General features: G+C 44.8%; 3 protein-coding genes across 53 annotated transcripts; 2 read left to right on the top strand and 1 right to left on the bottom strand.

Annotated features, from left to right (window-relative positions):
- Positions 1–1,855: 1,855 nt before the first annotated feature.
- Positions 1,856–3,838, top strand: LOC118393909 (interferon-induced protein with tetratricopeptide repeats 5-like). The gene is made up of 2 exons (XM_035787113.2): positions 1,856–2,172; positions 2,341–3,838. Exons 1-2 carry the CDS (start codon positions 2,168–2,170, stop codon positions 3,653–3,655), a joined length of 1,320 nt encoding a protein of 439 aa, XP_035643006.1. The 5' UTR covers positions 1,856–2,167; the 3' UTR covers positions 3,656–3,838.
- prpf38a (pre-mRNA processing factor 38A) lies at positions 3,388–8,047 on the bottom strand. Of its 2 annotated transcripts, none has more exons than XM_035787090.2 (10): positions 7,826–8,047; positions 7,350–7,509; positions 7,060–7,181; positions 6,877–6,962; positions 6,682–6,792; positions 6,425–6,531; positions 6,210–6,297; positions 5,969–6,060; positions 5,780–5,828; positions 3,388–5,284 (listed from the first exon to the last, which is right to left on the bottom strand). In XM_035787090.2, exons 1-10 carry the CDS (start codon positions 7,953–7,955, stop codon positions 5,135–5,137), a joined length of 1,095 nt encoding a protein of 364 aa, XP_035642983.1. In that variant the 5' UTR covers positions 7,956–8,047; the 3' UTR covers positions 3,388–5,134. The 2 variants fall into 2 exon arrangements, with proteins under 2 accessions (XP_035642983.1, XP_035642993.1); XM_035787100.2 differs by having other exon boundaries at positions 6,271–6,297; positions 7,826–8,044.
- Positions 8,048–8,135: 88 nt separating this feature from the next.
- orc1 (origin recognition complex, subunit 1) lies at positions 8,136–20,653 on the top strand. Of its 50 annotated transcripts, none has more exons than XM_052463107.1 (25): positions 8,137–8,313; positions 8,492–8,599; positions 8,736–8,863; positions 9,142–9,314; positions 9,567–9,996; positions 10,134–10,383; positions 11,468–11,605; positions 11,933–11,998; positions 12,102–12,206; positions 14,962–15,154; positions 15,278–15,400; positions 15,524–15,567; positions 15,817–15,892; positions 16,016–16,059; positions 16,307–16,382; positions 16,506–16,628; positions 16,746–16,843; positions 17,066–17,167; positions 17,681–17,852; positions 17,939–18,046; positions 18,258–18,407; positions 19,052–19,171; positions 19,331–19,500; positions 19,589–19,676; positions 19,795–20,653. In XM_052463107.1, exons 2-25 carry the CDS (start codon positions 8,502–8,504, stop codon positions 19,993–19,995), a joined length of 3,276 nt encoding a protein of 1,091 aa, XP_052319067.1. In that variant the 5' UTR covers positions 8,137–8,313; positions 8,492–8,501; the 3' UTR covers positions 19,996–20,653. The 50 variants fall into 50 exon arrangements, with proteins under 50 accessions (XP_052319266.1, XP_052319299.1, XP_052319067.1 ...); XM_052463009.1 differs by having other exon boundaries at positions 8,142–8,313; positions 15,524–15,646; positions 15,770–15,892; XM_052463223.1 differs by lacking the exon at positions 16,016–16,059 and having other exon boundaries at positions 14,962–15,075; positions 15,325–15,400; positions 16,260–16,382.
- Positions 20,654–21,842: the final 1,189 nt, after the last annotated feature.

The raw sequence follows: 21,842 nt of genomic DNA, 5'->3' as shown, positions 1-21,842 counted from the left end.
TGTTACTAGCTCCAACAGTACAGTAGAATGTAGTGTGTTACTAGCTCCAACAGTACAGTATAATGTATTGTGTTACTAGCTCCAACAGTACAGTAGAATGTATTGTGTTACTAGCTCCAGCAGTACAGTAGAATGTATTGTGTTACTAGCTCCAACAGGCCAGTAGAATGCATTGTGTTACTAGCTCCAACAGGCCAGTAGAATGTCTTGCAAATACAATACAAATACACAAAAAATCTATTAATATACTGTATATTTTGTCCAGCTACATACTTAATATCAAAGATCAAAGCTTAATGTTAAAACAGGGCAATTACTGTATGTGATATTGGCCAGTAAGTACAATTGTATACTGAACTAAGTGCATAGTTTACCATCTGAAACAATATACAGTACCAGTCAAACGTTTGGACACACCTACTCATTCAAGGGTTTTTCTTGGATTAGACATCAAAACTATTAAATAAAACATATGGAATCATGCAGTAACCAAAAAAGTGTTAAACAAATCTAAATATATTTTAGATTCTTCAAAGTAGCCATCCTTTTTCCTTGATGACAGCTTTGCACACGCTTGGCATTCTCTCAACCAGCTTCAGGAGGTAGTCACCTGGAATGCTTGAAGGAGTTCCCACATCTGCTGAGCAGTTGTTGGCTGTGTTTCCTTCACTCTGTGGTTCAACTCATGCCAAACCTTCTCAATTGGGTTGAGGTCAGGTGATTGTGAAGGCCAGGTCATCTGATGTAGCACTCCATCACTCCCCTTATTGGTCAAATAGCCCTTACACAGCCTGGAGGTGTGTTGGGTTATTGTCCTGTTGAAAAACAAATGATAGTCCCACTAAGCGCAAACCAGATTGGATGGCATACCGCTGCAGAATGCTGTGGTAGCCACGCTGGTTAAGTATGCCTTCAATTCTAAATAAATCACTGACAGTGTCACCAGCAAACCACCCCCACACCACCTCCTCCATGGTTCACGGTGGGAACCACACAGGCGTAGATCCTCTGTTCACCTACTCTGCATTTCACAAAGACACAGTGGTTGGAACCAAAAATCACAAATTTGGACTCATCAGATCAAAGTACAGATTTCCACCAGTCTATTGTCCATTGCTCGTGTTTCTCGGACCAAGCAAGTCTCTTCTTATTATTGGTGTCCTTTAGTAGTGGTTTCTTTGCAGCAATTCGACCATGAAGGCCTGATTCACACAGTCTCCTCTGAACAGTTGATGTTGAGATGTGTCTGTTACTTGAACTCTGAAGCATTTATTTGGCCTGCAATCTGAGGTGCAGTTAACTCTAATGAACTTTTCTTCTGCAGCAGAGGTAACTCTGGGTCTTCCTTTCCTGTGGCGGTCCTCATGAAAGCCTGTTTCCTCATAGCGCTTGATGGTTTTTGCAACTGCACTTGAAGAAACTTTAAAAAGTTCTTGAAATTTTCCACATTGACTGACCTTAATGTCTTAAAGTAATGATGGACTGTCCTTTCTCTCTGGTTATTTGAGCTGTTCTTACCATAATATGGACTCAGTGTTTTACCTCTTCCTTGTCACAACACAACTGATCGACTCAAACGCATTAAGAAAAAAATAATTTCCACAAATGAACTTTTAACAAGGCACACCTGTTAATGGAAATGCATTCCAGATGAAGCTGGTTGAGAGAATGCCAAGTATGTGCAAAGCTTTCATCAAGGCAAAGGGTGGCTACTTTGAAGAATATAAAATATATTTTGATTTGTTTAAGACGTTTTTGGTTACTACATGATTCCATGTGTTATTTTATAGTTTTAATGTTTTTTCACTCTTATTCTGCAATGCAGAAAATAGAAAAAATATAAGAAAAACAGTTGAATGAGTAGATGTGTCCAAACTTTTGACTGGTACTGTATATACTACAGTTTATTCTCTTTGTAGGAAATGACATGAGAGCGATGCCTAGGGTAGTCACCTATACATGTGGTGTAAGCCTTCAATGTGTGTGTTTCTGTTCACTGAAATGGAAAGCAGAGTCCAAGCATTACGTGGAGGTGAACATTGATTTTATGGCACCCAACCCACTGTGCTGCAAGATAACGGTAAGGACATGGATATAAAGCCAGGGTGTTTACTCACTTGTTCAGGAAACTCAAGACAGACACAATAAATCATACTCCTGCTCAACTATGAAGTAAGTACTCCTTAAATAAAGAAAATCAACAAAAAACTACAGATTCTATAGAACTCAATGTTAACTAACTCCAATTAGATTAGGGATGGACTTGTTTCACATTATCTCTTGATCTTTATGCTTAATAGTTTTAAAACAGTTTCCTGTTCCAACCCTTGTCTTAACCAGCCCTGCTCAGACCGCCCTGAAGACTAAACTGGAAGAGCTGGAGTGTCACTTCACCTGGGGACTGGAACTCAGCAGGTACATGCTGCTCATTCACAGAGATCACCTGGAGGACATTGGCAGTGACGAGGGCTTTCCATGGCTGGGTCAGATGTACAACTTGTGGGCTTACATACACCACACCCTGGACTCCACTGACGCAGCCCTGCAGTGCCTCAGTAAGGCAGAGGAGGCCTTTCACCTAAACAGTCCTTCAGACACGATGGGTCCTTGGCAGCTGGTCCACTATGGGAACCTAGCCTGGGTGCACTATCACCTGGATAACCAGGCGGAGAGCCAGCGGTGCTTGACAAAGGTTGAGGGACTGCTACGAGATTACCCCTCGCCTTCCCAGGGAGAACTGCACCCTGAGGTGTGTGTTGAAAAAGCCTGGACCCTCATGAAGTTTGGCCAGGACAAAAGACGGAAAGCAATAGATTACTTTCAAATGGCTATTAGGATGGAACCTGAGAGAAAGGAGTGGCAATCAAGCCATGCCTTGGCCTTAGACTCAGTCTACTGTTTCCACCCAATCCATCAACAGAAGGAGTCTGAGGTTCTAGAGGAGCTGAGACTTGCCAAGGAACACGATGCAGACAACTTGTATGTAGCAAGTATCTATCTGTTAAGACTTGGCCGGAATGGCCAGGTGAGAAGGAAGGAAGCACAACAGATAGCACAGCAAATTTTAAAGAAGCCTGTCAGTTGCTACAGTGGTCTTAGACCCTTACTTCAGTTTTACAGAACATATTTATCATACAATGAAGCTATTGACCTAGCAAACGAGGCTCTGGAAAGACACCCAAATGTGCGCTACCTGAAAAAACAGCTAGCGAATTCCTACAAATGGAAAATATTTTCAAAGGAGGACAGTCCGAGGAGGCAGAGCATGTGCGACAGAGCCATCAGTCTCTATACAGATCTGATCTCACTCTATCCAGAGACGTCACTAAAGGACAAACTGGAACTTGCAAGCATCTACGCAGAATCAGACAGGACAGAAACAGCCAATCAGATCTATGAGAATTTATTCTCCAACGAGCAGGATCCAGACGAGTTGCAGATACTCTACTTCCATTATGCCAAATACAGCAACTTCCACATCCAGGATCGCAATGCATCAATTGATTATCACAAGAAGGCAGCAGAGATACCTAATCCTAACAAATACGGTAAAAAGAGTTTCAACATCTTGAGGAAAATTGAACAACGGGGAAGAAATCAAAGATGTGCAGAAATCCGGGAATTTCTCAAAAACCTTTCTTCTCACAATGAATAAGAGCAAGGATGAGAATTAACCAATCAAAGAGGTTAACCAAATTGAGGTTTCCATATTGTACATACAATGTATTTTCTTTTTATGCTCTTTGGGCTCTCTAGACCAGGTTGCTGCTAAACAAATTGTGCCAGATGTGTTTTTGTTGTTGTTGAAAGAGCCATAAAAATTAAACTATTGATTTAATTGTGTTTTTAGACTACAATAATTCCTCATGCCCATAACACTTATTTTTGTAATATTTCCAATGAGGGCAAAATAAGTTATTTAAGTGTGGTGCATAGGGTTGTTGACAGCTGCGTATGAGCTGCAGATTTAAGAAATACAGATTGATTATTTCTGTTACATCGTCTGAAAATATCAAAAAGATCCAATCAGTTTCTAAAATGAAATACAAACACCAGGGGTTCCATACAGGCGTAAAAAATGTGAACACATTTAACATCCAATTAAAAAAATATCCCATATTCAATAGATTGTAGTTGAATTGAATTCTACCATTGACAAAGAGTAGGGTTTACATCAGGAAGCGGAGTTTAAACCAGGGGTTTCAAACTCATTCCAAGGACAGCCTAGAGTCCGCAGATTTTTCCTTTCAAAATAAGACCTAGATAACCAGGTGACGGGACTTCCTTACTAATCAGTAACCTTAATTCATCAATCAAGTACAAGGGAGGAGCGAAAACGTAGGGACACTCTGCCCTCAGGGGAATGAGTTTGACACATGGTCTAAACAGATGACATACTACCAGAGTGGATAAATATGTTGGATGCCTTCGGGGAACTTCCTGAAAAGCAGTTGGCCTAGAGAAGTGGAGACCCTTATTTTATTTAAATATCAATTTGACCCCCTTTTCATGGTATCCAATTGTTAGTAGCTACTATCTTGTCTCATCGCTACAACTCCCATCCGGGCTCAGGAGACAAAGGTCGAAAGCCTCCGAAACACAACCCAACCAAGCCGCACTGTTTCTTAACACAGTGCGCCTCCAACCCGGAAGCCAGCCGCACCAGTGTGTCGGAGGAAACACCGTGCACCTGGCTACCTTGGTTAGCACGTACTGCGCCCGGTCCGCCACAAGAGTCGCTGGTGCGCGATGAGACAAGGATATTCCTACCGGCCATCCGGGCCTCCCGGGTGGCGCAGAGCCTGGGCGCGAACTGTGCCCTAGACCACTGCGCCACCCGGGAGGCCCGGAAACCCTTATTGACATCAGCTAATTATGCTTCTGATGACGGGTCAATTTTGGTCGGTCTACGAGTTGAGTTCTATTTTCTACTCTTACTAGCCAGTGTTGCCATAATCACACCGGATCACACAACAAAAGGTCCTTATGTTTAAAACCTTGAGAAACTTTATCCACTGATGTATAGGGTTGTGGACAGCTCCATACGAGCTGCAGATTTTAGAAATACATTGGAGATAGATTTTTACTGCAACATAGTCTGAAAACATTTTTTAAATGCAATCAGTTTCCAAAATTAAATACAAAATACCAGTGATTCCATACACAGACGTAAACATTTTGCCACAGCTTCCAAGTCAAAAAGAAGAAATGTCCAAGAGAACAAAATACAAAAATGGGTCACTCGTTCCCTCTTCGACTCTTCTTGTGGCTCTTTTTTGAACTCCTGAAACAGAGATGAAGAAATCAACAACAGTAGGTGACATAAACCAGGTTTCCATCCAACCATTTAATGCGCATTAATTACATGACGCATTAAAAAAGTAATGACCAGGCTGATGGAAACAGGAAATGCCTCTGGTGAAAATAATCTTGCTCTTATCCACAACAATCTCATTGTGTAGGTAGCCTACCCACAATGTGTCTGTCAGCTAGAGAGCATGCGAGAGGGTACATTTGCTATATAATGCCAGTTTGTTTGTCAAAACCATTAGTAGAGTTGAAAATGCGACGGTACATGGGAATTTAATAGGAAAATATTTTTTTTATGTGCACTACATCATCACACACAGCCTTTTATCTGCAATAAATCCATTTGATGGAAACATCGCTGCTCGGAAAATGCACTTATTGTTTCATGCAGATTTGAGAATATTCACATGAAAATCTGTGGTAGTGGAGAGGATAGTGGAGAGGGTCTTTCTCTTGCTCCATTACTTACCTCTCTGGGGATTTGGAGTGACTGCGATGCCTGTGGCTTCTGTGATGGCCTGGGACAAAACAGAGCAGCTCTAGGTCAGACTGGGACTATTGTTAAACATGTTAAAGTCAAATGATTACAGATGACTATCAGTCACAAGCATATGTGACTTTTGATGTAGTGCGATGCAGGTTGGCGTTGCTATGATACCTGGGGACTTTGAGCGGTGACGTCTCTCTCGGGAGCGGCTGCGGTGGCGACGGGGACTTTTGCTGCGGTGGCGCTCTCGTCTGGGGGATGGGCTGTGAGTTAAAACAGAAACAATACAGACAATATTAATACAGCACTGCTTATAAGTAACCAAGACCATACTCAATTCAATCTAAGCTTCAGTCCATTTATAGATCAAACACTACATTTTTTAACATTATATTTCAATATCTGAGTTTACCATCTGATGGTACAATGGAAAACACAAGGATAATCCAGCAGAAAAGGTAGAGACTACATGCCTTCGTCTCTTGGGTGATCTGCTCCTCCTGGACAGAATAAAAAGGATAAAAGACATTTAGTGTCTTCAGGATGTGAAAATAAATTAATTCTGAGTATGTGTGAATGGTGAATAAAGGTGATTCTGGACTTTAGATTAGATCAATTACTAGTTACCGTCTGGGTGAACGGCTGCGCCTGTAGCGTGGAGAGGGCGAACGGCGAGGGCGGTCGTTGTCCCGGTAACTCCGTCTGTGGGGCTCTGGGGTCTGAACTCTCTCTGGCTGTAGACATTTGAACAGACAGATAGGAGATAAAAGACAGACATGGACAGAGTGAAACAACATTAACATTCTTCTGCCTACTAGCCGAAGTTTACTCAACTTTACAGTTAGTCTATGCAGGCTGTAGGTGGATAAAGACAAGACAACAACCTTTTCCTCTTCCTCGTCTTCCTCGTCACTGGTCTCCACTTCATCCAGGTCCTCTTCTAGGGCGCTGATGCGTGTGTCTAATAACTCCGCCTCCTCAAGGACCTGCCTTTTCTGTAGTCAACACACACAAAAGAATGTCAGCGGTCTAGGTCAGTGAAAAGGGGTGTGAGCACATACAAGGGGGGGTAGACTTACCTGAAGCCTGGGAAGGATGATGTCACACATTCTCTCAGAGTGTAGCAGTTCATCAATGAACTCATCTACATGTTGCAGCTCAAACTCTGAAACAAACAGTGAAAGGATATGGTGCCATTTAAAACCAGGAGATATTTTGCATTGTACAATCATTCCATAATACACATAAACGAAAGGACTCACCTCCATTTCGGTTCTGACTCTTGATTTTTCGGTAGTCGTTGTACAGTGGTTCCAGGTATTTGTAGCAATCCACTGATGTCCCAGTCAACCTCATGTACATTGCCCCTAGCAAGCGGACATACCTAAGGAGAAGAAAAACATCACAGTGAGGTAGGTATGTAATGCATGAACATACCGATTTGTTTATGTCACATTTGTCAAGCTAGGAGTTAGAAGACAGTTTATCTAACTTGTAAAATGTATGATTAAATACATAAAGACTAATAACCAGCCCAAAAGCCCAGACTTACTTGAAATCCTCGTTCTTGATGAATTCTACAATGATGTCTTTTTCTGGCTGAATCTGTAGCATCTTCAGAGTGAGACACAGGAACGGTGTAGGTTTGATATTTCCTCCATAGACTCCTCCGACAAACTTCAACGCCATGGCTTTGTCAACGACAAGTTCGGCTGTAGGTCAAGGAGAAAATATTGATTAGAAAGATGATCAAACATGCTGAGGTTTGGACAACTAATACACATACTCTCCCAAAGCCATCCAAAACACATGTAACGTTACATGCATGGCATCAAGTGATGCTAGCCAAGCCAATACCTTTGGTGTGCATAAACCTCCTATTAGTGTGTGAACAAGTCTAAGTGAGTGTAAGTAACTAACGGGGTAAAATGTACTAGACGTAAGCACACTTCCTAATAGTTAATTTGTTTACATGTGTGGTATTTGTACTTCAAACTACCTAGCGTTAGCTAACCAGCTCCAACTCACCAGTCAGTCCAAAGCATTCTTCTTTCCAATATTTTGATTCATAAATTCGAGTACGAATAATTTTCTCTACCAAGTATTGTGGATTTGTTCCATGTATACTGTTTGCATCTTTAACAGTCCTATTTGCCATGTTTACTGCTCAAACCGGAATTAAAAATGAGTTGCTGTGGGAAACGAATTCGCATTAGAAGTTGCTGTATATCTTCTCGTGTAACAACGTACCCTTCCGGGGCAGAATGTGAAGGCGTTCATTGGTCGATACTACAGTCACATGCCAAGCACGCAATTTCTTTTCGCGCGAAAGGTAGAACGTGCAGCCACATAATCCTTTGTACTAGACAACCTTTTTTTTTTAGTTAGCTAGCTACGTGTAAAAGATAACTAGCTATATTACTACACTACAGCGTATCTTCGTTTATATTAAACTGCTTGAAATTTGATCAACTTGCCCGTTCGACTTTTATCAGACGAGCGGCTGTCTCTTTTCTGTGAGTATTGCAGCTAGCCTATTCATAGTTTACTAGCGAACGTTAACCTCTAAGGCCACCTTGCTCCTTGGGATATCGAGTGCAAGTATTGCAACTATCTAACGTGAGTTGTCTTTGTCCCAAGTTGTCTAACCGAGTATTGATTTACCCACTGTGCCAAAATGTGTATTTTGTAAAGGTCTGCAATTATGGTCCGCTACTTTACAAGATTGAGAGTGAGACGTATCTACAAATGGGGCGGAAGACCTTATGTCTTCGACAGAAAATTAAAGAGTTATGGCTTTGAGTAAGTTTCAACTTGGTTCTAGCATAGTGTCATAACATAAATTTGCTTGGGGCCTCGTCAACAACGCTGTTCGTTCATATTTTTGTTCCACTTGATTTCCAAAGGAAACTATGTTTGTTGGTCTTTTACTCTCTAGGTACTTGAACATGAGCGTGGAGGGTCAGGAGGCAGTCACCACTGTAACACCTGGCCAGTACATCCTCATTGAGGGAAATGATGATGAATACCCCTTCGTTGCCAAGCTTCTCAAGTTCTTTGGCGATGGTGAGTGATGGTTTAATGTTATGCAATGTGCATAATGGCTTGCAACTTATTTTTTTTTAAACTTTTTTTTTTAAAGATGAACCTTTATTTAACTAGGTAAGTTATACTAGGCTGGCTAGCCTGTCGGTATTTTTGCTCAGATGAATTTGGCAGAAATATTTTGAAAATGCTCTATTAGGTGGAGAAACATTGTCATCCTTATTTCAAGCACCTAGGCGTAAGTAGCAAAGTGGATCATGTCCTGCAATGACCTTGTGTACGTGTCTTTGGTCCTCAAGAGTCCCACAAGCAGAAGAAGGCGCTGGTGCAGTGGTTCTTGCGCTTGTCTGAGGTGCCCCAAAATAAGAAGTTGTTGCTGGGCAGGAGCCCCCATCCCCAGGAGATCTTCTACTACCTGGGACGTGCCTGTGACGATGTGATCGACGCAGAATCCATCCTTGGCACTGTACATGTGAGGCAGGATAATTCACCAGTAGAACCGTAGCGTTATAGCGCCTGTGCTCTCTCTTGTTGACTTGAGCGTTGACCCTCTTCTTAGATGTGTTTTTCCTTGTCCCTATTCACTTATTGCTTTCGTAGTTGTTCGGTTCTGTGGTCATTTGCTCAGTCTTTTGTGACTGTAGACATTATTAAAGCACTTAATAAGTGTTTGATTTTTATATGGATTTTGATGCCATTTGAACATCTTTCCTCTGCTCCCCAGGTCCAGCACGTCCCTGAAGATACTCCTTTTCCAGAGCCTGGAACCAAGGACACCCTCTATGTAAAGCTGTCCTGGGACACCAAGGCCTTCAATGTCTTAGACCCTGTCCTGATGCAGGATATCCCTGCCTCAACCCCCCCCAAACCTCTCCCTCTGTTTCCCCCCTGTGCTTCCCTCGTGGCAACCCCTGTGTCTCGGGGCCTGGTGCGTCGTGCCCTGCCCACCCCAGACCCCACAGTGATGAGGAGAGCAGGGTCTGTGTCTGACACTAGAGCCACCATGAGTGCCGGGAAGAGGAGTACCCTTGAGGCAGAGTCGATCCACTCTGCCTCCAAGCTCTCTGCCTCTAAAATCCTGAGCGCCAAGAGGAGGGGCAGCGCTGCAGACACACCGGGTGTACGCAAGAAACTACAGCTCAGCATCGGGGCCAGTGAGTGTCTTTATCTCAGGATGTGATCGTCTAAAATGAGTTCATTTTTAACAGTGTGTTGGTCAAGAGGAGATGGTGGAGCGCCTGGGAGAGCCGGTCCTGGTGGTGTAACGTTTGTGTGTGTCTACTTCTACAAGGTCCAGGGAAGAGAATGACCAGAGCAGATGTCCTCTGTGAGCTCTTGGATGAAGAGATGGAGTCAGAGAAAGTTATATCCCTCAAACTGAGCTCCTCGGTTTCACACTCTCTCCAGCATGGCTGCAGCCTCTCTCCCATGAGAAGTGGCTGCAAGACCCCTAACGGCCAGAGGAGGTTCCCCTGGAAGCTCTCCTCCATCAGCCTGGACAGACTGTCTCCTACTGCCCTGGGAGAACAGGACTTATCCAGGTAGGGTTAGGGTTAGACTCTGAGTATCCTTGACTCAGATACCACAGGAATAGACAAGAGTTGTGTGATGCTGTTTCTACAGGGCTTACAGGAGTTGTACAATGCTACAGAGATCAGCTGTAAAACGTTACACAGATCAGCTGGTGCCATTTGGGTTAGATCTTAGCTATTTTTCACATTTTCAACGCGTGTGCTTTGCAAAATAACTACTTGTCAGCCTCTAAACATAATTCTTAACACTATATTCAACCATGTCCTGGTTGTGGAAGCTTTAACATCATCCCAGGGTCCTCCAAGCTCAATGTCCTGGTTGTGGAATTATAAATATATATTTTAACCCCCTTTTTCTCCACAATTTCGATGCTGAAACTCCCCAATGCGCTCTGGAGGTGAAGGTCGAGTCATGCGTCCCCCGAAACATGACCCGCCAAACCGCGCTTCCTAACCCGGAAGCCAGCTGCACCAATGTGTCGGGAGGAAACACTGTTCAACTGACGAACAAGGTCAGCCTGCAGGCGCCCAGTCCCCCACAAGAAGTCGCTAGAGCACGAGAAGCCAAGTAAAGCCCCCCACCCCCAGCCAAAACCTCCCCTAACCCGGACGACGCTGGGCCAATTGTGCGCTGTCCCATGTGGGACTCCCGATCACTGCTGGTTGTGATACAGCCCAGGATCTAACTCGGGTCTGGACTGACGCCTCTGGCACTGCGATTTGTGCTTTTGACTGCTGCGCCACTTGGCAGACCGGTTGTGGAAGCTTTAACATCATCCCAGGGTCCTCTAAGCTCAATGTCCTGGTTGTGGAAGCTGTAACATCATCCCAGGGTCCTCTAAGCTCAATGTCCTGGTTGTGGAAGCTGTAACATCATCCCAGGGTCCTCTAAGCTCAATGTCCTGGTTGTGGAAGCTGTAACATCATCCCAGGGTCCTCTAAGCTCAATGTCCTGGTTGTGGAAGCTGTAACATCATCCCAGGGTCCTCTAAGCTCAATGTCCTGGTTGTGGAAGCTTTACCACCATCATCCCAGGGTGCTCTAATATACTGTGACTAGTATCAGTAAGCCAGTGTGTTCCCTTCCTCTACAGTGACCTGTTGCTGGCAGTGATTCCCCTGGCCCTAGAGGATGAGGTATTTGAGGCAGGGTTACCTACAGACGCTGGCTCTGCCAACACCCCCAAGAAGAGACAGGCCACCCCCAGGAGGAACTATGTTAAGGGACAGAAGTGAGTGCGCCACCCCAGGTCCGGTGACAGGAGCACGGGTGTGGTGGTGTAGGCGGGGTATAGCGGTCAGATTGGAGCACTTGGTGGGAGCTTGCCTGTCTTTCTTCAGACATGGCTTCGCAGCAGATGGTACATAGTTCCACTGGCTTCATTTGAGATGGGTTAAAAATCCACAGCTAATGAGAGACGTCACTTAGCCGATGTTGATAAGCAGTGTGTTTACTACGGGCAGCTAAGTCACCTTAACCAATAGACAAGTCACATTCGCAGTAATAGTACATTGCAAATTGAGTGTCTTGACTCGTACGCTTTTCTGTCTTCCCAAAGAGCTACCACCCCCTCCAGGAGGAAAGAGTCTGCCATGGCCATTAGAGAGCCTGCTCTGGGGGTGCTGTGAGTATCTAACAGTCTGATTGATCAGTCACATTATTGATTACTCTGTTCTTATGATCCTATTCAGTTATTTATATTTCTTATTATTGTCTGTGTGTCTCAGGGCGGAGGAGGACTCTGAGGATTCTCCCATGCAGTCGATTGCCTTGACTCCTCGCTCCAAGAGGAAGTCAGCCCAGCTGGTGTCGTTACGCATCAGGAAGCAGTTGTAAGTGCTTGCTGTCATGTGGCTTATATGTATGCCCCATAGAGAATGATGGAGGTCTCCAGATGGATAACCTGTTTTTGGACATATTTATTGAGGGCTTCCACCGTTTTAAAGTTGTCAACTATGGGTTAAGGAAGGGACATCCAGGTCCTCGGGATTCCGTCCAGGTCCTCGGGATTCCGTCCAGGTCCTCGGGATTCCGTCCAGGTCCTCGGGATTCCGTCCAGGTCCTCGGGATTCCGTCCAGGTCCTCGGGAGGGATCAGCCAATGAATTGTACTTGAGAGCAAGCATTCCATAACTGCAGGTTGCGGTAAATCACCAACCTTGGCTTTATACCTGTTCAAACAACACACTCCAAGTGGCATTATGCACACCAACTCATAGAAGTACTAGAAGAAAATGGACTACTTCAAAATGGAGATGTCCTCAATGGTGCTGCTCAAGATGATCTGTTATATTGACAAGATAGTCGAGTGACCACTCTAACAATGGAAATGCATGTCCTCAAAGATGGAAGCGCTGTACTGTCTTTGATGGAAGGCTGGAGGGATGAGGCGAGACCAGGTGGGACCATTCTAGCCAATGAACAACAGACAAATCCGGTATAATGTAGTTATTTTTGAATTTGAAATCCTACATATCAGTGCATTCGGAACCTAACCAGTATGAAACTTCTATTAGATCAAATAAGCCTCACGTAGCAAATTAGCAATTCCTTTTTTTGTTGACTAAATTAGACATGCTCTGACCTCCATACAAAAATTCCCCACTTTGTGGTCTTATTTTCATGGACATATTTTGGGTGGAGTAAACACTCATGCTTCACCTCTTTGTCTCTGGCTCTGCCCATGCGCTCAAACACAGACGCACAGAAAAGTCCTCTAATTCTATCTCTGGTATGCCCCTACTGGCTGAAAGGAACTGTGACCATATAGGGAGTAATTTAAAGCTTTCACTTCCGAGTGATTTTAAATTAGTTGAAAAAAATGTAACAAGATTGACAGGTTGTTTAACCTCTTGCTCCTACCTGACATGCAGGCGTCCCATCTAGACATCTGGAAATGCAAATGCTCTACGCTAAATGCTAATAGCACTCGTTAAAACTCAAACGTTCATTAAAATACACATGCAGAGTATTGAATTAAAGCTACACTCATTGTGAATGCAGGCAACAAGTCAGATTTTTAAAATGCTTTTCGGCGAAAGCATGAGAAGCTTTTATCTGATAGCATGTAACACCCCAAAAGACCCGCAGGGGACGTAAACAAAATAATTAGCATAGTCGGAGCTACACAAAACGCACATATAAAATATAAAACATTCATTACCTTTGACCATCTTCTTTGTTGGCACTCCTAGATGTCCCATAAACACTATTGGGTCTTTTTTTCGATTAAATGGGTCCATATATAGCCTAGATATCGATCTATGAAGACTGTGTGATCAACAAAAAAAAATAGCGTTTTATAACGTAACATTTTTTTTATTATTAAAGTTGACGATAAACTTTCACAAAACACTTCGAAATACTTTTGTAATGCAACTTTAGGTATTAGTAAACGTTAATAAGCGATCAAATTGATCACGAGGCGATGTATATTCTATAGCTGTACGTCTGGAAATAATGTCCGGGTAAATCTCATCCAAAATATCCTGTCGGGGACCTGAAGAAATGGGCTGTCTCTTCTTCGTTTGACCAAGAAACAAAGCCTAGGCAAATGACAAGACTGTTGACATCGTGTGGAAGCTGTAGGTAATTGCAACCTCGGCCCCATTTAATGTGGTTCACCTTTATCAATCGGTTGAAGTGGCGCATGGATATATTTTCCCATTTTCAGTGATCAGATTTTCCTGCACTTTTCGATGAAACGCACGTTCTGTTATAGTCATTTAACCAGTTTTATAAACGTCTGAGTGTTTTCTATCCACACATACTAATCATATGCATATACTATATTCCTGGCATGAGTAGCAGGGTGCTGAAATGTTGCGCGATTTTTAACAGAATGTTCGAAAAAGTAGGGGGTAGGAGTAACAGGTTAATCATTTACATTTAAGTCATTTAGCAGACGCTCTTATCCAGAGCGACTTACAAATTGGTGCATTCACCTTATGACATCCAGTGGAACAGTCACTTTACAATAGTGCATCTAAATCTTAAAAGGGGGCGGGGGGTGAGAAGGATTACTTATCCTATCCTAGGTATTCCTTAAAGAGGTGGGGTTTCAGGTGTCTCCGGAAGGTGGTGATTGACTCCGCTGTCCTGGCGTCGTGAGGGAGTTTGTTCCACCATTGGGGGGCCAGAGCAGCGAACAGTTTTGACTGGGCTGAGCGGGAACTGTACTTCCTCAGTGGTAGGGAGGCGAGCAGGCCAGAGGTGGATGAACGCAGTGCTCTTGTTTGGGTGTAGGGCCTGATCAGAGCCTGGAGGTACTGAGGTGCCGTTCCCCTCACAGCTCCATAGTCAAGCACCATGGTCTTGTAGCGGATGCGAGCTTCAATTGGAAGCCAGTGGAGAGAGCGGAGGAGCGGGGTGACGTGAGAGAACTTGGGAAGGTTGAACACCAGACGGGCTGCGGCGTTCTGGATGAGTTGTAGGGGTTTAATGGTTTAATGATACCTCCAGTCGATGTTATCAATTTGTATCTCAATAATAAAATAAAAAAAATGTATAAATCTTCCTCTTTTACAAAGTATTTTTGCAATGCCGGTTTGAAGTATTATTTACTAAAATGTGTCATTTGTTTTTATAGGAATCTGTTGGACAATACCCAAGAGCTGATCTCCGATGGCGATGATGACTGTTTCGTTCCCTCCAATAAGGACCTACAGAGCAGCAGCGATGAAGAGAAGACCGATAGTGAGGAAGAGAGCATGGTGAAGAAGACCAGAGGAAGAAATTGCAAGACCTCCTTCAGGACCCCACACAAAACGCCCAGCAAGAAGGTGTGTATGGCTGTGGTAGGCTCCTGTGGTGCCTGTGTAATTTGTTTTTATAGGAATCTGTTGGACAATACCCAAGAGCTGATCTCAGATGGCGATGATGACTGTTTCGTTCCCTCCAATAAGGACCTACAGAGCAGCAGCGATGAAGAGAAGACCGATAGTGAGGAAGAGACCATAATAAAGAAGACCAGAGGAAGAAATTGCAAGACCTCCGTCAGGACCCCACACAAAACGCCCAGCAAGAAGGTGTGTATGGCTGTGGTAGGCTCCTGTGGTGCCTGTGTAATTTGTTTTTATAGGAATCTGTTGGACAATACCCAAGAGCTGATCTCCGATGGCGATGATGACTGTTTCGTTCCCTCCAATAAGGACCTACAGAGCAGCAGCGATGAAGAGAAGACCGATAGTGAGGAAGAGACCATGGTGAAGAAGACCAGAGGAAGAAATTGCAAGACCTCCGTCAGGACCCCACACAAAACGCCCAGCAAGAAGGTATGTATGGCTGTGGTAGGCTCCTGTGGTGCCTGTGTAATTTGTTTTTATAGGAATCTGTTGGACAATACCCAAGAGCTGATCTCAGATGGCGATGATGACTGTTTCGTTCCCTCCAATAAGGACCTACAGAGCAGCAGCGATGAAGAGAAGACCGATAGTGAGGAAGAGACCATAATAAAGAAGACCAGAGGAAGAAATTGCAAGACCTCCGTCAGGACCCCACGCAAAACGCCCAGCAAGAAGGTGTGTATGGCTGTGGTAGGCTCCTGTGGTGCCTGTGTAATTTGTTTTTATAGGAATCTGTTGGACAATACCCAAGAGCTGATCTCCGATGGCGATGATGACTGTTTCGTTCCCTCCAATAAGGACCTACAGAGCAGCAGCGATGAAGAGAAGACCGATAGTGAGGAAGAAACCATAATAAAGAAGACCAGAGGAAGAAATTGCAAGACCTCCGTCAGGACCCCGCAAAACGCCCAGCAAGAAGGTATGTATGGCTGTGGTAGGCTCCTGTGGTGCCTGTGTAATTTGTTTTTATAGGAATCTGTTGGACAATACCCAAGAGCTGATCTCAGATGGCGATGATGACTGTTTCGTTCCCTCCAATAAGGACCTACAGAGCAGCAGCGATGAAGAGAAGACCGATAGTGAGGAAGAGACCATAATAAAGAAGACCAGAGGAAGAAATTGCAAGACCTCCGTCAGGACCCCACACAAAACGCCCAGCAAGAAGGTATGTATGGCTGTGGTAGGCTCCTGTGGTGCCTGTGTAATTTGTTTTTATAGGAATCTGTTGGACAATACCCAAGAGCTGATCTCAGATGGCGATGATGACTGTTTCGTTCCCTCCAATAAGGACCTACAGAGCAGCAGCGATGAAGAGAAGACCGATAGTGAGGAAGAGACCATGGTGAAGAAGACCAGAGGAAGAAATTGCAAGACCTCCGTCAGGACCCCACACAAAACGCCCAGCAAGAAGGTATGTATGGCTGTGGTAGGCTCCTGTGGTGCCTGTCTAATATTCTCTCCCCCATGCTGTCCTGAGCTGAGGAAGGAATTGAGGAATTCTGTGTGTTTTCCATGTTTTCTCATCCAGGTCACTCCAAGTACCCCCCGTCATGCCACACCCAATATTCCCAGCCGGACTGTTCCAGCCAGGCAGCCTGGGAACATCCTGGAGGAGGCCAGGGCTAGGTGAGAACAAACTGGCATCGTATCCAGACGGTAGATTTCAGCCAATGATTTACTTCTATGTTGAAGTCAGGGATGGGCAACTTTGATGGGGGTGGGGGCCACAAAAAAAACTGAACTCATCATGATGGACTGCAGCTGTCTCTTCCCTGTAGGGAGCAGGAGTTATTTTATTTATTTAGATGTGATCTTTGTTGTTTTATTGACATATGTTCCTGTCTTCAGGCTGCACGTGTCGTCAGTACCAGAGTCTCTTCCCTGTAGGGAGCAGGAGTTCCAGGATATCTATAATTTTGTGGAGAGCAAGGTTATGGATGGGACCGGAGGGTAAGATTGATAGACACCTCACTACGTTTCAGGAAATGTTGTTTCTGTGTGAACCCTGTCTCACTAAAACCAGAATTTTCAGGAACTTGAGAACTGCCATATTTTACCCCCCAAAAAAACTTCTGAAGCTATTTTGAAAGAAAATAATTGGTCTTAGTCATGAAATGTTGTCAGATAATGGCAGGGAAACTCTGGGTTATGTTCAGTTGGAACCAAGGGGAGAAAGTACTGTGAAATGACACTACAATGAGTGTTGGCTTCTCATTGGACAAGTTCAGTAGTGCTTCCTCAGTTTTTCTCTAGTTTCATCCCTTCTGAACATGACCCTGGATTAGCTGTTCTATATGATAGTCAGTAACAGTAGAGTTTACATAAACCACAATATCAACACTGTCACGGCAGCTCGCAGGAATGATGGTTATGATGTTCTTATGTTGATGCAAGTAGTGTGGACACTCCTTACCTTGCTGGTATAGCATTATGGAAAAAGGCTTACTGCAGCTGTCTGTCTAGGTGTATGTACATCTCTGGTGTTCCGGGAACTGGGAAAACCGCCACCATCCACGAGGTTATCCGGTGTCTACAGCACGCCTCTGATATGGATGAAATCCCCACGTTCCGATTCATCGAGATCAACGGCATGAAAATGACCGACCCTCACCAAGCCTACGTCCAGATTCTACAGGTGTGTGTGTATATACACAAACACGCGCGCACACACGCGTACACTCTCCCAGTATCCGTGTAACTCCTGACTGTGTTCTCCTCCAGAAACTGACGGACCAGAAGGTGACCGCTGACCACGCCGCAGCCCTATTGGAGAAGAGGTTCAGTAACCCTGCCCCCAAGAAGGAGACCACCGTGCTACTGGTGGACGAGGTACGGCCTGTTTATCCACTCTCTTGATTCCAAGGATAGGAGAATACATAACCATTGATGCCAACTGGGAAATGCTGGTAATGGATGTGAAGACAGAATTGTGTATGTAATATACTCAATCGCTCTATTCTACATATTTATTGACTTGAATGGAGATGCCCGGTCTAGTCATTCTGTTTCTATGACTGACCCTGTGTTTCACCCCCCCCAGCTGGACCTTCTGTGGACCAGGAAGCAGAATGTCATGTACAACCTGTTTGATTGGCCGACAAGGCGCCACGCCCGCCTGGTGGTGCTGACCATCGCCAACACCATGGACCTTCCTGAGCGGATCATGATCAACAGGGTGGCCAGCAGACTGGTAAGGACCGTGGAGATACTTCAGTGCACTGGCTGTCAAACATCTCCTTGGACCCAGACGTTTCACAATTTAGTTGTTGCCTTGAACTAGCTCACCTGATTCTCCTAGTCAAGGGCTTGATGACCGGTTGAATCTGGTTTGTTAGCTCTGGAATGGATCAAAAGCATAGACGGGTTAGCTGACAACATTAGGAAAATGATGTACGTACATCGATGTTATGATTCTGAACAGTCGGATAGCTAGCAGCAATGACAAGAAGCTGTCATGTGGGAATCATAGGTGGTGAGTTTCAACTTGTTCTTCATACCATGTCTTGTTATGTAAATGTGTTTTTCAATAAAGATTGAGACAAATTTAGTTTACATGTTGTCAACAATCTAAGCCAACCCAGTCTGTTTTGCCCCGTAGTTGCGTTCGTGTTGCTAAACAACCAACCCGTGTATGGAACGGCCTGCTGGGGTTCCCAGACGAGCGGTTTGAGAACCACTGCATTAGTGTTCTATTTAAGTCCACTCCACCCAAGGGCGCTGTTAGATTGTTGGGCCAGGCTGCTGTGAAATTCTTTCAGCGTGTTTGCCTCTTGGAAGTGCAGATCAAACCAGTGTTTTAACTGTAACTTCCTGTGCGTCTCTCTCTATGTCCAGGGTCTGACCAGGATGTCGTTCCAGCCGTACAGCTTCAAGCAGCTGCAGCAGATCATCACGTCCAGACTGAACAAGGTCAAGGCCTTCGAAGAGGACGCTTTGCAGCTGGTCTCCAGAAAGGTATCCCATATTGTCCCTGTATTATTCAGCCCAGGGCTCTTCCACAGTCCTGCTGTTTTCCTGCCGGTTAATGTCAACTATTGGAATGATACTGTGAAGTATTCTGTGACGACCTTTTTGACAGTGGTGTCTGAGCACTGTCCCCATTTTGTCCTCTAGGTGGCAGCGTTGTCAGGAGACGCCCGGCGCTGTCTGGACATCTGTCGCCGCGCCACTGAGATTTGCGAACACTCCGCCTCGCACCCGTCCTCCGCGGGATTGGTGAGAATGAGTCATGTGATGGAGGCGCTGGATGAGATGTTCTCCTCCTCCTACATCACGGCCATTAGGTAAGAGACACCCCATTGCTCCACAGACCTATCAGTCTGTCCCCATTGGCCCAGCGAGCTGTCAATCTATGTGAAATCTCTGTGTTAGGTGTGCATCGTTACAGGAACAGCTCTTCCTGAGGGCGGTCATTGCTGAGTTCAGGCGACTGGGACTGGAGGAGGCCACCTTCCAACAGGTATAGTCCCTAATGAGGACAACATTGACTTACTACAACTCTCGCTCAACACATCTATCCCTCTTTTACCTGTGTTGTTGAGTTCCCTTATCTAAAGTCCACTGTCCCCTCCTCCCAGGTGTTTGTGCAGCACCGGGCTCTGAGTCGTGTGGAGGGCCTGCAGCCCATCAGTGTGTCCGATGGTCTGGCCGTGTGTCAGCGTCTGGGTGCGTGTCGTCTGCTGCTGCTGGAGGCCAGCCGTCTAGACATGCTACAGCGGGTCAGACTCAACGTCAGCCAGGATGACGTGCTCTACGCACTCAAAGCTGTCAGAGACTGAGGACCACCGGAGGTCCTAAGGTACAGGGGGGAGGAGAAGGGTCTTTTTGGGACCTAGAAGGGAACCTGCTCCATCACTACCAGTGAACTTGGTCAGTTTGCTAACTACAACTCATCAGGACCACCGTTGGACCACACAGTCCCACGCCTCAACCACAGCCAATACTACTGTACCTCTCAGGACTGGGAATCCCACTGACACCTTGTCTGTCCACGGTGGGTCTTTTTAGAGGCTCAGTTTGGTTTGATGCAGTCTTCTGAGAGGTTTTAGGAAATCTTCTGTTTTACTGTTCTTTTACAAATGCTTTTCAATGTCATTGTTGGCACATTTTGGGAAGCTCTTGATGGGGAAACTGCAGTGATTTGAACATTTTATGGAGGTCTGTCGTAATTCAAGAACACAAATCATGATTTCTATTATATTGGTTTTACATTTGTTTACTGAAAATTGCCCTTGTTACAAAAGGATATTTAGATCTGGTTTTAACTCGTTGTGTTGATGGGAGGAGAGCCAACTTCCCATCACAGTTAGCAATTTGACTTTCCTCTTTATTTGTATTCAATAATTTTTAATGTTGCTCTTGTTGGTTTTAGGATGTTCTTCATTATTGTTGTGTGAATATTGTATCTACAAATGTAATAAAGATATTTAATAACAATCCTTGTGTATGAAGGCCTAGTTTTCCATTCATGTACTCATGATAACATTACTTGAACAAATGACCTGCACCGGTATTGCTTTCCAGAGGTTAGAATGAAGAAAGCCTATTTTGCAGGGATAAGCTAATGATGGACATTCGGAAAATATTCACACCCCATAATGACACAGAAAATCAGGTTTTTAGAAATGTTTGCTAATTTATTAAAACTGAAATTCCTTACTTAGACCATTTGCTATGAGACTTGGAATTGAGCTCCGCTGCATTCTATTTTCATTGATCCTTGATGTTGCTACAACTGGATTAGAGGCCACCTGTGGTCAATTCAATTGACTAGATGTGATTTGGAAAGGCACACACCTGTCTATATAAGGTCCCACAGTTGACAGTGCATGTCAGCAAAAACCAAGCCATGAGGTCGAAGGAATTGTCCGTAGAGCTCCGAGACCGGATTGTGTTTCAAGGCAATGATCTAGGGAAGGGTACCAAAACTGGTCTGCAGCTTTGAAGGTCTCCAAGGACACAGTGGCCTCCCATCATTCTTAAATAGAAGTTTGGAACCACCAAGGTTCTCCCTAGAGCTGGCTGCCTGACCAAACAGCAATCTGGGAAAATTGCCTCAGTCAGGGAGTTGACCAAGAACCCGATGGTCTGACAGAGCTCCAGAGTTTCTCTGTGGAGATGCGAGAACCTTACAGAAGGCTAACCCTAACCCTAACCCTACAGGCCTTTATGGTAGAGTGGCCAGATGAAGCCACACTTCAGTAAAAGGCACATGACAGCCTTCTTGGAGTTTGCCAAAAGGCACCTAAAGGACTCTGACATGAGAAAAAATATTCTCTGGTCTGATGAAACCCTTCGGCCTGTGTCAAGCATCACGTCTGGAGGAAACCAGGAACCCCTCATCACCTGGCCAATACCAACCTTACGGTGAAGCATGGTGGTGTCAGCATCATGCTGTGGAGATGTTTTTCAGCGGCAGGGACTGGGAGACTAGTCCGGATCAAGGGAAAGATGAACGGACAAAGTACAGAGAGATCCTTGATGAAAACCTGCTCCAGAGAGCTCAGGACCTCAGACTGGGTCGAAGGTTCACCTAACAGGACAACGCACACAGCCAAGACAATGAAGGAGTGGCTTCGGGACATGTCTCAATATCTTTGAGTGGCCCAGCCAGAGCCCGGACTTG

This window comes from Oncorhynchus keta, chromosome 1 (genome assembly GCF_023373465.1).
Source record: "Oncorhynchus keta strain PuntledgeMale-10-30-2019 chromosome 1, Oket_V2, whole genome shotgun sequence".
In the NCBI taxonomy this organism is placed as follows: Eukaryota; Metazoa; Chordata; class Actinopteri; order Salmoniformes; family Salmonidae; genus Oncorhynchus; species Oncorhynchus keta.
The sequence above is the reverse complement of the archived record's forward strand: the minus strand, read 5'-3'. Positions and strand labels throughout refer to the sequence as shown.